Source organism: Lacerta agilis, chromosome 2 (assembly GCF_009819535.1).
Source record: "Lacerta agilis isolate rLacAgi1 chromosome 2, rLacAgi1.pri, whole genome shotgun sequence".
Classification (NCBI taxonomy): Eukaryota; Metazoa; Chordata; class Lepidosauria; order Squamata; family Lacertidae; genus Lacerta; species Lacerta agilis.
This window is the reverse complement of record NC_046313.1, coordinates 52533606-52549648: the sequence shown is the minus strand read 5'-3', so window position 1 is coordinate 52549648 and position 16043 is coordinate 52533606. Positions and strand designations below refer to the sequence as shown.

Below are 16043 nucleotides of genomic sequence, written 5' to 3'. Positions count from 1 at the left end.
TCGCGTTAAATGGCGGGCAGGTGTTCTGTGCCGCTTGATTTGAAGCTTGTAGGCACCGTGTAACTCGGAACTGTCTTTCACAGCCCTACCTGGAGATGCCTATGATTGAACCTTCTTGCAATTCATGTGCCCTGCTACCACTGAGAGGAAACCCCTTTCCTTTTGTGTGTGTAATCTGCTACCTACAACAATTACCTTCCAAACCTCGCACCCTCACCCAGCTTTCACACTCCCAGAGTTTGAACAGTGGATCCTGGTTGTGCACAACATGCTAAATGTATGACTTCAGTGAAAGTTGCACCCGTTAATTGCCACATAACTTGTGAGAACCCAGGCTGCAGTCCAGACTTCCCTCCACCAGCATGGCTTTGTGGAGTGGTGGAGTCACCCACTGCAGTGAGATTGCTGAGCCAGTACGAAGTTGGTGTGGAGGCTGGGCCAGATGTCATCATGCAATTAATAATAATCATTTGAAGATCACAGTGTGGTTTACAATACAATAACATATAACATAATAACAAACAAAAACAATACCTCCCCCCCCCCACATATTATTGAAAATGCACTGCAATGGCAGTGAGACCCGTTTAGTCAGGATCTAATGCAATCTCTCACCTTCCCTGCCTTTGGAAGGCTCCATTTCAGGGCTTTCTACTGAGTGCCACTGTTGGAGCATGTGTGAGAAAATGAGAATGTTCTTGCATATGTGATGGCCTTAAGCGCTGCAACCCATTGCTATGGATCCAGGTAGAGTGCTACTTGACAAATTCACAAATTGCCTAACAAAGATTCTTCATGCAGGTCTCATGCCCCATCTTGTTATTTGCCTTTGAAACAAGAATCTTCACATGCTCAAAGAACATACTTCCAGCAGAAATATCTTGGCAATCTGTGGGGCCATTTGTTAATGGACAAGTTAATCACCAAATGAAAATATTCTGGAATTTGGTGTCAAACAAACACCTGCTACCCCTTTAAGACTCCTAGTGGTCTACACTAGATGTTATGCCCTCATGTTCTGCTTAGGGCTTCCCAAGGTTGGCCACCGTGAGAACAGAATGCTGGACTTGATAGGCATTTGGTCCAATTCAGCAGCACTCTCCTTATGCACGTAAGTTACTTTAGCTAATGTTTTACAGTAGTAATCGTCTTCTTATCTCTCAACCTTTAAACCCAAATCTACCAAATTTTTTCAGGATTTGCATTTCCTTTATATATGATTTGATAATTTTTCTGGGAACACTTTGGGGACCCCCCCCCAAAAAAGTATGAACTTTTTTGTTATTGACACAATAATAGACCTCATCTACACTATACATTTAATTGTTTTGCCTATAGAAAGGATCCCTATCTCGCCACCAGAATAAGTACTCAGTCTTGGGCTTGGGCAAGTATGCCATTCCGATGAATTTTCATAGCAATTTGCTTAAGAACCTAGGAAGTGTCCTGCTAAATCAGGCCAAAGGCCCATCTTGTCCAGCATCCTGTTCTCACACTGGCCAGCCCAGATGCCCCAGAGAAGCCTCAAGAAGGAGGAGAGCACAAGAGTGCTTTCCCCACTTGAGGTTTCCAGCAACTAACATCCAGAGGCACTCTGCCTCCACCAGGGAGGTAGAACATGGCCATTGCCCTCCATGAACCTATCTTCTTTTAAAACCCTCCAAGATGGTGGATTTTCTGGGGAGCAAAATCCCTCTATAAAGTGTATCTGAAGAAGTGTGCATGCACACGAAAGCTCATACCAGGAACAAACTCAGTTGGTCTCTAAGGTGCTACTAGAAAGAATTTTCGATTTTGTTTTGACTATGGCAGACCAACACGGCTACCCACCTGTAACTCCCTCTATAAAGAAGAAGTACTTTTGTTTATGGTGCTTTTGCTTAGCCCTGAGTTCTAGTCTCCTGAGAGAGGGGAGAAGAATTTGCCAGACCGCTTGCCTTTTTTTTTTCCTAGAGGAGAGAGAGATCACTGGGAGTTTTCCAAGAACAGTCCAAACAAAGGCCATATTGTTACTGTTGGGGGGCGGTCCAGCGATTCCCCAGGAGGCTGGGGCAGCAGAGGAGTCGACGCTCAGCTGTTGCTGGTGTTCCTGCTCGAGAGTCAGCCAGGAGGCGCACGCGGGTTGAATCCGCCTGGCCCAGTGATCCCCACCCGCCCCCGAGGTTCATGCACGGCGTCACGTCCTGAGCCACTTCGCCCCATCCACCCCCCACAAGATCCATCCGAGGGAAAGGCGCTGTCGCTGTGAGCAACCCCCAAGCCCAGAGGCGGAGCCTGCCGCGGTTTGAATCCGCCCACAAAGAAAGGACTCTCCCAGCCGTTTTGTTGCGCTTTCGGGGAGGGAGCCTTGCAAACGGTGCATCAGCGATCCAACAAAGATACTTTAAAGCTGCTTTATTATTGTTGTGTTATTATTTTCCACCCTGGGTTTAGAAGCAGGAGGACGCTGCTCCTTACACCCGGACTTCTGGAACTTAGCAAGGCCCATTAACTTCACTAGCCGCAACTATGATCGGAGGAGGCGTCTCGTCCTCCTCCTCTTCCCATCGGATCGAGCCTTTGCTTGCGACGCGGAGCCGAACAGCATGAGAGAAGGGCCCCCAACGTCAAGGGCAGAGCCCCGCCGGAGCATCCGGAGCCTCGGACACTTTGCCAGCCCCGGGCAGGGAGGTAAGAGCCCATCGGACCAGAAGGGAGGGGAAGGAAGAGGCTCGTTCTCTGGAGACCCGACAGATGTGCCCCCCCCACCTCTCTCCCAATTCCCGATCTGGGGCTGGCACTCTGGTAGACACCTCTCTAGCCATGTCGATCTCTTCCCTTGACTTCGTCTGGAGTTTTGCTTTCCGAAAGCTGGGCACTTTTGTGTGTGTGTTTTGTTTTAAAGTGCCAGCCAGTCATGTGACCCGAGCGTCGTCTGTTTTGTTTCCTTTCGTGAAAACGGAAGGAGGCCAGTCGTGTGGTTATCAGCCGTCTGTTTTCCTGCCTTTTTTTGTTTTCCTGTCTCTTCTTTCCCTGTTGTGTGGCTGTTTTTTGAGGCTTTAAACAGGATGTGCCCGATGTCAGTGCTACATGGAGGAGAACCACAGTTTGGAAGGCGACAAACTGTGGTTCTCCTCCGTGTTTGTAAACAAAGGTTTCTAAGTTATGAGAGGTGCAAACTTTTTGCAATGGCGCACTCAGATGGGATTATCTCTTGATGATATTCATTCCGTACCCTTCAATGAATTCACCCGGCCAGCTTAAATGAAATTAAATTTACAATAAATCTAGGAGGGGGACACACATTAAAACATCACAATCTAAAGCAGTGGCATAAAATCGGTTGACAAAACAAAACACAAAACAGCATTAAAATAATTTTGCAGAGGATTAGAAAGCTTGGGGAAGTTATTTTAAAAGTTTTTTGTCTATTACGCAAACAACAAAAAGGAAGGTGTCAGGTGAGCCTCTGGGTGAGGGAAGAGGGTTTTCAATTGTGTTATTTTCCTGGTCAAATTTAGCTGTGGTTACCTAAAGGGATAGCCACACCTCCTCTGCCCAGGCCACACCCCTCACTGTCACTTTTTCACTCTTCCCTCATGTGCTTTTCATTGACTGGATCTTCTTCGCTTGGATGCAGAGATATGCATGTAGGAACCTCAGGCTGTGCATGGCTGAAAGGTAGTCTACTATAAAAATGTAATAATATTGCTCCTCCCACTTTCCCTTCTGACCACATCCATCTTTGCCTTTGGCCTTGCCCACAACTGGCTGCAGACCCTGAAAAGTTGCTCATGAGGAAATGCAGCCTTCAGAAGGAAAAAGGTTCCTTACCTGTAGGTTTCTGATCTTAGGCACAGCTTATGACCTGTTAGCACCTAGGATCAGTTGCTAGTCTTTTATAGCCTGGGGGCAGTAAACCACTTCATGATATTATGCCAGGTGCATCCCCAAACGTAGTGGCGAAGAGGGCGGCCATTAATGCTTCAGGCCGAGGAGGCTGGGATAACCTTGCTCTAACCTAATTTTTGAGTAACAAATTTGAGGATGGTAACAGATATTTGAGTGCTTCTGATTTGCTAAACTTAGGATTCTGTATTAGCTACTGTGGACTTGTTTGTACTTTATGTGGCAGTCTGCATACATCAGCATTTGAACATTGTTTCTCAAAAGCTGCAACAATCTCTGCTCCCTGCAACCTCTTGGACCTGTGGTATTGGGCTAGTCGTTTATTAGTTTTGGGTCCAGTTTCATGCAGTGTGTTTAACCCCAGCACCTCAGTGTTCCAGAAACACAGATTTCTGTTCAGAGACTGATTGTACAGTAGGAGAGAGGTGCAGTACAAAACCTGGCAATTTACCGTAAGCCATGTTCAAGCATTCAGCTGAACATTGAAGGGCTCAAAATGTGAATGGGGGCCGATGCAAGCCTTGTCCCCAGTGTGAAGGTCTGGAAAGGGTTTCTAAGCATGTTCTGTTGAACACTCTTGGAACCTCTCGACTGGGAGGATGTGGGAGGATTTATAAGTGTGTTCAAATGAACATGATCACAAATTCACTACAAGTGTTCACACTAAATGCATGAAGACAGAGGTGTTGGGGATGGGGCTTGCCTGTGATTATAGGGATTTTCCCGCCAGAAAACTTTCCGAGTGGCTTAGAGAGTGATCTAAATGAAGCAGTAGAAAATGTCCTGCCCCACATTACTAATTGCATTTGTGCCCCTGCTCCATCCACAGTTTGAGCCTGCATGTAACCCAGTGAAGAGAAATGCATATAAAATACCTTACCCCATGGGCAAAAATACAGGGTTGTTTGTTTTTACATGAACAGGGCTTAATCCCTAACAATTATTATCTGTGCAAGCAGAATGATTTCCACATATGCAACGTAATTCCTCCATGCCCCATATGTGTGCCATGCACTGTCCCCAAATCTTGTCCAAAAAGTTGGGGGTACATGAGGAGAGAGCGGAAAATCCTGTTGCACAATTATTTGTGTAGAGGTTGAAGGGATGGGCATGCTAGCATCTCCATCCCATCCCATCCCTCGCTTTAGTGCATTTAGCATGAAGGTCTGAAGGGGGGTTCTAACTGGAAAATTGGAAGCTCTCCATTGTTGAGAAGCCTGGTCAGGAGCCCAACAGCCTCTGTATGAGTTAACACCATTTCTAGTCACATCTCAATCAAATAGTCACAGGGATCCTCTGGCACTGTAAATGCAACGTTGTACAAATGGACTCCAGTCCATTCTCATATAAGTCTGTGCCATTCATAATGCTTCATCCCATCTCTTTAGCTGCCCGCAGGCCTTTCTCCTGTGGACACCCTCACCAACTCTTTCCTCTTCTATGTTTTGTGGGAAGGGGAAACATACCTTGTATCTGTTGTCTCCTGATCCAGAACTTGTATAGTCAGGTATGGTACCATAGGGCATGTGACTCTGTGTGTGACGTAATCACTGCTTGTTTGTCCGTTTTCATCTGTCTAGACAAAAAGTTGCAGAGCTGTTGTTTTGAGGGGAGTCCTGACATGTGCGACATCATCTGACCTCTCATTATCCTGCTGTGTGAAGGATCTTGTTGGTTTAGAATCTAATAGGAAAAAGTACCCCCTGCATGTATACATTAGAATTTCACAAGGGGAGGAGAAAAAAATCCCAGAAGATGTGGCTTGACCAGATAATTAAACACACTACCGCAGGTCAGTTCTCACCCATCCAGGACAGTTGGTAGATCAGTTTGAGTGACAGGCATCCAAATGATTTTGTACACTTAGCGTCCTTTGGCATCATTTCATTTTTTGTTCTTTGCATGTTTGAATGTACATCCATAATGTTGTGTGTGCCAGATATGTGCCATTCAAATGTGTTATCCAATCTTGATTAGTGCCATGGCAGTCATTCTGAGGTGTCAGTTTTCTGAGATGTCTGACATCTGCTTTGAACCATGTTTACCATTCTGGCCAGTTCCCAAATTGGCAAGCAAGATTGGGGTGTGGTTGGCCTAAGCTAGGGAATGCATGTCAGTTTGTATGTGTCTGCACATGTAAAAACAAATGTACTGAAACCAAAGTGATAGAGAAGCACAAGTTCACAGGCACTTATCACTCACAAACATGAGATTTAATTTTCTTCCATAGTGCTTCATATACATAATCCTAAAACCATTCTCTGAAGATTTAGTTTGCTCAGGGTTTTGTTTGTTGTTTAAGAACAAATGCCTTTGCCTTTATGGCAAGGGCTCACAAAAATGAGTCCGCTTTTAGTTTTTGTATGCCTTTTCTTTTTTAAGTATTGCCTTATTTATTGCTTTTATTACATTTCTGTAATCCGCTCTGGGATCATGCTAGTGTTGAAGGTGCAAGATATAAATTGTAGAATACGTAAGTCGTGGGTCTCCCTAACCAAAGAAGAGGTTTGAAGTTCTCCACGTGCAATGGGGGGAAAGTGTGTTAGTTGGCTGTGTTTTCCCTGTGTGTCTGAGCCAATAAACATGATTGGTACCCCATGAATGCTGCTTTAAATGGCAAGCTCTTTATCTGCCACAGCTCCCTGTGTGGACAGAGCACTTCCCTCCATGTCACCACCCCTATTTGTGGGAGTGGCTTTGTGGTGACACATAGAGGAAATGGTCCCTTTTGGAGTGTGAGCTGCTAAATGCACACAGCTTGACACATGGAAATAGTTTCATGTGAAATAATTTAAAGCGCCTTCCTTATAGTGGGTGTATCACGTTCTTTGGTCCTTACCAAGGATAGGCTTCATCCAGGAAGCATGAAAAGAGCAGGTTAAAAAAAGAAGCCAGAACAGAAGGTGATTAAAACAAGCAAAAGAGTAGCCTTCTGTTCAGTTGCTTAATCATGACACATTGCATTTGAGGTTAGAACTAGCCAGAATTATTACTCACCATGTCTTGTAGATATAGTGACCTGTCTAGATAATATTTTTTGCCTGTCAATAGTTTGGTCATCATAACACACCTGTAATGTACATGGCAAAATGGCTCTAGAGGCTCAACTTATATAGTCTATGTGCAGACCCATTTACACACTGGACTGTAGCTCTGTAAGAAATAATACTAATCGTTTTATTTTGTTTTCTGGTTGTAAGGCAGTGGTTCCTCACCAGGAAGCAGGTGTATTCAGTAACCGCTATGAAGTGCAAAGGACCTCCGGAGAGCCAGAAACTTGCCTTGGCAATGGAGCATGCTCTAGCAAGAGAGACAGAGACTTGGAAGGTGCCAGTCTTCCATGGTTTCACACTGAAGGTATGCTCATCATAGAAAAGGACTGCGATTCATGAAGTTGGAGAGCCACGTGGCATGCATTTTTCAACCTTTGACCGGTAATGTCCTTAGATTGGCAACCTTATTTAGTCAGTTTGAGTGGGGTAGGGAGATAAAGAAGAGTTCCTCAAAAATTGATTATAATTCCTTCATATAAAATGAATATAAATTGGTTTGCTCTAGTGGGTAGGGGACCAGTCCCATCACATGCACCCATACAGTCTACCACCATGCACTTTGTATTATGCAGATAGGCATTTTTGTAGTCTGGGATACATTTGGTGATTTTTACTTAGCAGCAGAATCCTTCTGAACAAGTAAAAAGACTGAGCCTGGGTAAAATCAAAGAGCTCTGTTCTCATGTTCAGTAGTTGCACCTGTGAACCATCCTGGGTAAGAGACTATTTGTCTTTAACAAAAACTCTTCCATCTAGACATTAATAACCAATCCTGATTACAGTGAGCAATGAGAAGCTAGAGCAAAATCTCTGTTATGTGTGCCTAATTTTTTTTGGGAATATATTTCCAGCCTCGCTCTCAGTTACGTTCTTTAAACTCCAGCAGATCCCAAATTATTGTGTTTGTTTTAACCAACCCCATTATTCCATTTCAGGGCACGGACATATCTCCGTTTTATTACGAGAAAGCCGTTTTGTGGATCAGGGAATCGAGTTCGCTCTTTCAGTTTTGCTCCGAAACATTTGCTCTGGCTGTCAGCTTTTTCAACCGGTTGTTGGCATCAGTGAAGGTAAAGAGCTTCAACCTCACCCTATTCCTTTTATTATCAATGGAAAACATAATGGGGATTTCGCTGGGCTGCAGCATTCACTCATCTAATATTAGAGAGTTGGATCCAGATGTGCAGTGCAGTCCTATTGGTACCCCATGAAGGCTGCTTTAAATTGTAAGCTGTTTGTAGACCACAGCTCCAAGTGCGAACCGAGCTTCTCCATCAATGTTAGCATGAGCTAGGGCTGAAACACACCCAAGTGCTTTGATTAAAATGAAAATAAAGGGAATATATGAAATAGGTACATTCTGCGTGAATAACACTGATCTCGCTTCCCTGTCCTAATTCTGATATTTAAAAAAGCAGTGGCTTTTCTGTCTTGTATTAATTACTTGAAGTTGAAGTGATTCCATCATAGACCATATACAGTCGTACCTCCTTTTGCATCCGGGATCCATTCTGGAGCCCTGGACCCTCGACGAAATGGACCCTTGACAAAGCGCCATTCTGCGCATGCGCAAAGCACGATTTATTGCTTCTGCGCGAGCTGCAAACCCGGAAGTAACCTATTCTGGTACTTCCGGGTTTGCCACAGACATTGGACAAAATGGACCCTAAACGGGGTGGACTCAAAACGAGGTACCACTGTATAGCTTTAAAGAGTACCACTGCTAAATTGCCATGTTCCTGTTACTCAGATAGACTCTCATTACTGCTTGGTGCACCACAGTGAGCCAACTCAGAAGCATGAAAATGTATATATATCAATATAGTTTTTAATAGTTATTTTCCCAGTTGGGTATTTTTTCCTCCGTTCTTTTTCTTAAACTACTACCCTTCTCTTTCAGGCACAGTTAAAATACCTCCAGTGCATTGCAACAGCTTGCCTGGTTCTTGCAGCAAAAATCAATGAAGAAGATGAGGTGTGTATGTTTTAAACACGGCAACCTAAGAGAAGGATTTGTCTTACATTAAAGTGACATGTACAGGATCTTCACAGACACCCCCCTCCTTTTTATGGATGTGTGTAGTTGGAATGGCTCAAGCCACTGTGAAAGTTTATGGGCAACCTGTGTCAGAGGGAGCCTGTTTATCCCAATAGGCTACCTGTCAGTTTAAAACCCATTATGAATGCTTATTTCAATGTATCAGGTGTGTAAAGGTTATAGTGACATTGTTGGATGTTCAGCAGCAAAACTACTGTAGAACATCTAGAGGCTTGCCTTAGTCTGCTTGGATCATACACTCTCTGTTTTTTAGTTGCCTGTCTGGTTGCTATGCTGCATTTATTGATGCATGGTGGTTGCCGATGCAATCATACCGATCCATGCTTCGATGACCACATGGTATCTTGGACAAGCTTGCAAACAGTGCACCAAGTTGCAATTGAAAGCTTGGGTCCACACTACCTGAAAGATTGCATTTCCCTGTGGAAACCTGCTCAGGTGCTAAAATGAGCACCTTCCTTTAGTCCCATCAACATCAGAAGCATGGTTGGTGGTGACATGAGACAGAGCCCTTTTTGTGACTGCACCTGTTTTGTGGAATTCACTCCCAAGAGAAGTTAGATTGGCTCCTGCTTTGTTATCCTTCCACCATCAAGCTGAGATCTTCCTATTCAGACAGGCCTTAGTTTTCAAAGTGCTTATCTCTGTTTGCCTCACTGCTTTCCCCAGGAAAACTTTAAATTGGAACAAATGGCAATCTGGTTTTCCAGAGATTGCCGTTTGTTCCAATTTATCACTAAATAGCGGGTTTTCCAGGGGAAAGCAGCAGGGCAAAGGCGAAACCAATCGGACCCATGCTTAGAACTTGTGGAGCAAACAGAAAACTGCTTGGACCCGTGCTTTCTAGGCATGGGGCATACAGAAGTGTGGCAGAGCCCTTGATGCAGATGAACGTGATCACTGGGCTGCATTTTAATTGCTGGTTTTTGTGATGAATTTTGATTATTCTTTTTAACTAGTTCATTATGATTGCTCTATTTTATAATGAAGCTTTTAAAATGTTGGAAGTCACCTTGGATCCCAACTTGAGAGTAGGTGGGATTTAAATACATTCCATAAATAAATTAAGTGGCATTCCTGCTTTGGATATGCTGAAGAATCCTGAACTCTGCTTTGAGCACAAGATTGTTGATTGTGTCATCAAGTTCTTATAAATTCTATTGTTTAGTCAAGCAGGCTCTAAATAATAATTGTTTCCTTTCTCAAAGAATCCTTGAAAAACTGTGTACTTGTGGCCTGATTTTATGCTATGTGTACAAAGTCACTGTAGAAGCTAGAATACAATTAGGCCTCTGTTATTGAACAAGATCTGACATTTAAAGCTCAGGAGTAAAATTCCTCAGAAATATCCATAATGAATTTTAGCCAGGCCTTCATTCAGTGTACGTTTTAGGGTTGGTGTCACAAATTTAACTTTAATTCAGGGATCGTTAATCTGTTACCCACAGGTCCCAAGAGGTATTTTTGCCCCTCCCCACCCCAAAATTTGTCCTTAAAACAAAACAAAACAAAGAAAATTAACAGAATGGATACTCCACTGTAATACCAAAGTGTTTTTGTGGCCTCCCAAGATCCTTCAAAAATATGTTCATTAACACCCCCCCCCACCAAACCTTTATATTTATTTATGTATCCATACATATATAAAATTACTGATTACTCAGGCAGGTGATTCTGCAGTGCCAAAAGTTTTTTGTGTGACTTGCTCAAGACACCCCCACCCCACCCCAAGCATGGTCCTTTTTAAAAAGTGGGGGCACATTCACTGTACACTTCATCCTCACCTACTTTGACATGTGGACCTCAGAGGGTTGACCGTGGATCAATGTGGCCCTTGGCCTGCAGAAGTCCCCCTCTCTGGCTTTAAGGTTAGTACTCTAGAGGTGAAGATGAATATGCAATAAAGATAGCCAAATCGCAAGAGAGAAAAACCTCAAAGAATCCAGCCATTGTTTCAGAACACAAAAAAAGTTGAAGGCAAGTTGTTTTCATACATCCTCAAGATGCATGACCAGTGGAATTAGTCTTATACATACATAAGGGAATTCACAATGGTGGGGAGTTACTTTTATTAAAATCTGAGAACATGGTGCTATAATGAATATTGGGATTATTTCAAGGACCTCTTGGTTTTTACCCCAGAAAGGATAGTTGAGTACGCTGCATTTCATTTATGTGATAATAGCGCACACACCACACCATAAAAAAATTCATAGGAATTTGGGCTTCTTTTATTATTATTATTATTATTATTATTTTCCCTTTTGTTTTAAAACAGATAATACCATCGGTAAAGAAGCTTGCAGTGCAGAGTGGTTGTAAATGTTCTCCAGCTGAGATTGTGAGAATGGAAAGAATTATACTCAATAAACTTCACTGGGATCTTTACACACCAACATCAATTGATTTCTTAAACATTGTAAGCACTAGACATTTTTTCTCTTTCTGTTTTGCAAAAGGCTAAACTTAGGGTTGTTGTTTTTACCAAATAAGACCAGAAAACAGCAATGGTACACATACATTCCCTTCTAGTTAGCCTCGCAGACCACTCATTCTTAACTATCTGCAAATCTTTCGAAGTGAATTTACTGTTCAAGATATTGAAATTCCATTTGAACACCCAACTATTCCAAAAGTTTGATTTACAAACAATGTAGACTCCCATTTTGAAAGGACAACTAATAAATGACTTTTAAAAAGAGCTCATACTGTACCACACTAGAGATTTGTTCCGTTTGTTTTAAATATACACTGCAAAAATATTTCTAACTATCTGCACTCTCAATACTGTACATAAAAAGCTTTCAGAGTTTTTGCTACATTTCACAAATGGGGCATCTCAGATCAGCTTTTCTTTACTCCTCTCACCCTGCATAAAAATATTTGACCCTCATTTTTAGGCAAATTAGATCATTCTGATCTGGCACTTAAGTCACATCTTATTTGCTAAACGTTTTCTGGAAGAAAACTCTCCGTTAAGAAGTTACCATGTGCTATAGTAAGGCAAAAGTCATGTGATAATGTCTCTCAGAGGTCATCTCTTCACAGCATGGGTGGGTGACTTGTGACTCTCTTAATGTGGCTGGACCCCAGCTCCCATCAACCCCATCCAGCCTGGCCAGTGGTCAGAAGTGACAGGAGTTACAGTCCAGCAGTTTCTGGAGAGCTGCAGAGTCCCTATCCCTGCTTTATAGCAAAGGGTTGATTCCTGTGTCATCCTGGCATTAGGATTGTTTGGGGGGAAATGTCTGATTAGAACCAGGATGATGAGATTGTATTAGTTCTGCTTCCAAGCATCATCAGTTGTTCTCTCTCTCTCTCCTCTGTTTGCTGGCTTGAATTATCACTGTTACTCAGTTATACAAACGAGAAGTCAAAACCTTCTGAATTGACAATTGCGAACAATGCAACGAATTCAGAATTAAGTTACATTCAGTAGAAGCTTCAACATTTCAATATTTGGCAAATACGACACAAATGGTAACAGCAGGACAAAAAATAATAATAACAAAACTTTATAAGAGGTTTCCTGCCATGAATAAGGATTAGTTTGCACTTCTGGTCAATGACATATGAAAACGTACAAAGTTCACAGTTGACCTCAGTTCTGTTTTATATATATACGTATATATATAAATAAATATAAATAAATGTGCGTGTGTGCTTAAATATATATATATGTGTGTGTGTGTGTGATATAAATGTTTTCTCTTCTCTCCAGTTCCATGCCATGGTGATGTCCAAGTGGCCCCATCTACTAAATGGGTTGCCTCAGAGGAATCCTTCCCGCCATGCCGCATTCTTGACCAAGCAGCTACAGCACTGTATGGCATGCCACCAAGTATTGCAGTTTAAGGGCTCCACATTGGCTTTGGTGATCATCACCTTAGAGTTGGAGAGGCTGACTCCTGACTGGTTTCCTGCAATTACTGATCTGCTAAAAAAAGCACAGGTAGGAGTCAAACTGCCTCTGCGGCACAAACCTGAGGCCAGCACAAAGACTGAAAAAAGAAAAATGGGGAAAAAAACTTCACAAATACTTTAAAGCCATTTAATGTACGTTTTTTCATGTACTTCTCAGGAGTGCTGGTGTGTCTTGTTAGGATGCATTCCCCCCCCCTCCGCTGGATGCAAAAATCCATGTTAGTGTAATGAAAGTTAGGGTCCGGATGAAGGGCAGCCATTCCAAGCCCATTATTGGATTATGCGATGCCATGACATTGTGCTTAATTTAGGTCACGCTTTCAAGAGATTCTCTATTCTAAACAATAGAGCATCACCACTGTTCTCATTATGACAATTTGTCACACCCCAAACTTTAAAAACTCACATGGCCTCATGTTGCTTGGCCCATTATACCTGAAGGAGCATCTCTACCCCCATCGTTCAGCCCAGACACTGAGATCCAGATCCGAGGGCCTTCTCAGTAGTGGTGCCTGCCCTGTGGAATGCCCTGGAAATAAACATCTAACTGACTTTTAGAAGACATCTGAAGCCAGCCCTGTACATGTAGGTTTTTTAAAAAAACATTTGAGGTTTTAATACTTCATTGGAAGCTTTCCAGAGTGGCTGGGGCAACCCAGTCAAATGGGTGGCATATAAATAATAAAATTATTATTATTATCTCCAGTTCCTGAAAGCCAAGCTCTAAATGAGGACCTAGAGAATTCAAGAGTAATTAGGTTTGGCACTAGGCACCAATGCAATCCTGCTGTGAACAAGAAGGGCAGAGTAGTCCCAAGTTTTCTGAATGAAAGCACTATAAAGCCACCCTGGGGTAGGTGAGGAACGGTACAGCATAGAACTTTGGGCCTTGCTTTTCTCTCCAGTTCCTTGTCCTACTGTACTAATATTTAGGGGAGAGACCAGGCGTAACTCTGGCTTTTCTGCCATAGCAACTTTTCCCCTGCCCCGTTCAAGCTCTATAGTAACTATTAGGGGATATTTCTGTGCAAGGGTCAAATTTCAATGATCTGAGTGGAGTTACCATGTGACTCTTGTAACAACTTCCAGAACTTTAGGGACTCCACTGGCACAATGCCATTTGTAGGTTCCTGTGCAACAGTAAGTCACGTGCTGGGTTCAAACACAGCATTAATCAATGGCTTATGTTAACCATAGTTGAGAACTTCCACCATAGTTTGAGCAAACAGTGGTTTTGAGCAGCTTGTCTGCTTTTGTTTTCCCATCTGCTCAGGACTTGCTTCATAAGTGCACTTCAGTCTGTGGTAGATCAGCTTAGAGCAATGGCTCTTTGTGCTTTTGTCAATGGCCTGTCAATTCAGAAACAGCAAGCCACAGTTAATGCAGCTATGGTTTGCAAACCAGCTTCAGATTTTGGTTTGTGGGCACCAAACAAGCCATGCTTTGTGTTATGCTTGACTTCTGACAACAAAACAAACTATAGTTTTTTGTTGTGTTCGAACCCAGCCAGGATATACACAGACTCCACATTTGCTATATGCAACAGAAACTAGTACATGTTATGCATATCCCCTGAAATAGATTTTGACTTAGTTTAGTACAGCTGGAGATACTGGAACTGAAAATTGATGACAGCTAATAATTTCAGAAGTTGAGGGGAAAAAATAGTTGTGTTATGTATTGCATTACAGATCGACAGCACCCAATTCATCCACTGTAAAGAGCTTGTTGATCAGCACCTCCTGGGCTTCAAACCATCCAATGCTGTTTATATATTCAACCCTGCAAACCAAAACATCCAAACTCACTTGAACAAAAGGTTACCCTGCTGTTATTCCATAGTGAAGCAAACAACACTGGTTAACTCAGGAGCCAGAGGGAGCTGGCCAGGCCCATCAGCTTTCATACTTCTCAGAGCCAAATCCCATGAAGATGACATGCAGCCTGATGAATTCTACGATGGATTCAAATACCTGTACAATGAAGATGGGATCCTGGAAGCTGGGCAGACCAGCAGTATGGGTGGCAGTGATAATCAGAGGCAAGAAGAAAGCAACAGCACTTGTCCACCATTACAGCCTGTTCCTCAAATTGACTAATGATTTCTGTGTAGCACCACGGGACCAGTTAGTTCCAAAGGCTATTTCAGCTGTTAGTAGAGCTGTTAATAAGAAGCACTGCCTATTTTTGAAACCTTTAACTCTCTACCTTTTAAAATCCTTCCTGTACCCTGCATGCCTTTTTTCATAGAATCATAGAGTTGGAAGGAACCCCAACAAGGGTCATCTGGTGCAACCCCCTGCAATGCAGGAATCTCAGCCAAAGCATCCATGACTGATGGCCACCCATCCATCTTCTTTAAAAAGATGGCCACCCATCCATCTTTAAAAACCTCCAACAAAAGAGAGCCCAAGGGAGACTGTTCCACTGTCAAACAGCTCTTACCTTTGTTTTGATATGGCCCACTCTTAAGAGAGACTGAAAGCTAAACACACATAAAACAAAACAAAACCCTGATCTACAAGCAGCTGAAATACAAAACTTCAGGGATCAGCATTCAGCAGATTGGGCTATGTGCTATGCTTAGAAATACAGATCAAGCCCTATTCCAGGAAGGAGTGGGAGCTTCCTAGGTTTCTCTTCCTTTTGTGTACACAGTAGGATAGTTTGTTTTTATTCAGACACTAACTGTGGTCTCCTGCACAAGCTAACCTATTGTACGTCATTACTGAGCCGTGAATGAGTCCTGAAAATTAGTTGTAGGGATGAGTAGACTAATGACATGCAGCTAGGCTCAGACAGCTAAGCTTAGATAGGGGCCGGCATGAAGACATTTTCCAGGCCCTGATAAAATAGAACACCACTTGGATAAAGGTGTGTGAGCTGGGCTTCAACCTTAGTGAAATTGTGCTGCAAGAAGAGTTTACCTTTGCTGAACAATTTAAACTTTTCTCCCTGCTGACTGACTCTGAAGTCAAAGACAACTGGAGTGCTCATCTGATTTCAACCCTACTGGACTATGGAACAATTCGTAAAACATTGGAACTTTTCTTTCGCACTGTGGAATGCAATGTCTCTGGCTTCTTTGCCATGGGGTCTTTTCGACAAGTTCATAGGAA

General features: G+C 42.9%; 1 protein-coding gene across 2 annotated transcripts; it reads left to right on the top strand.

Annotated features, from left to right (window-relative positions):
• The first annotated feature begins 2166 nt into the window (after positions 1 to 2166).
• CCNI2 (cyclin I family member 2) lies at positions 2167 to 15223 on the top strand. Of its 2 annotated transcripts, XM_033140049.1 has the most exons (7): positions 2355 to 2670; positions 7089 to 7245; positions 7877 to 8011; positions 8842 to 8916; positions 11279 to 11419; positions 12722 to 12952; positions 14616 to 15223. In XM_033140049.1, the coding sequence occupies exons 2-7, from the start codon at positions 7132 to 7134 to the stop codon at positions 15021 to 15023; spliced, it is 1104 nt and encodes a 367-aa protein (XP_032995940.1). In that variant the 5' UTR covers positions 2355 to 2670; positions 7089 to 7131; the 3' UTR covers positions 15024 to 15223. The 2 variants fall into 2 exon arrangements, with proteins under 2 accessions (XP_032995941.1, XP_032995940.1); XM_033140050.1 differs by lacking the exon at positions 11279 to 11419 and having other exon boundaries at positions 2167 to 2670.
• Positions 15224 to 16043: the final 820 nt, after the last annotated feature.

What these genes read in the sequence shown, in the direction of transcription:
- CCNI2 (XM_033140049.1), top strand. Translation starts at nt 7,132, where the DNA reads ATGAAGTGCAAAGGACCTCCGGAGAGCCAGAAACTTGCCTTGGCAATG. An exon ending in GGTTGTTGGCATCAGTGAAG is followed by an intron (nt 8,012 to 8,841) that starts GTAAAGAGCTTC and finishes CTTCTCTTTCAG; the next exon opens with GCACAGTTAAAATACCTCCA. An exon ending in CAATTGATTTCTTAAACATT is followed by an intron (nt 11,420 to 12,721) that starts GTAAGCACTAGA and finishes TCTTCTCTCCAG; the next exon opens with TTCCATGCCATGGTGATGTC.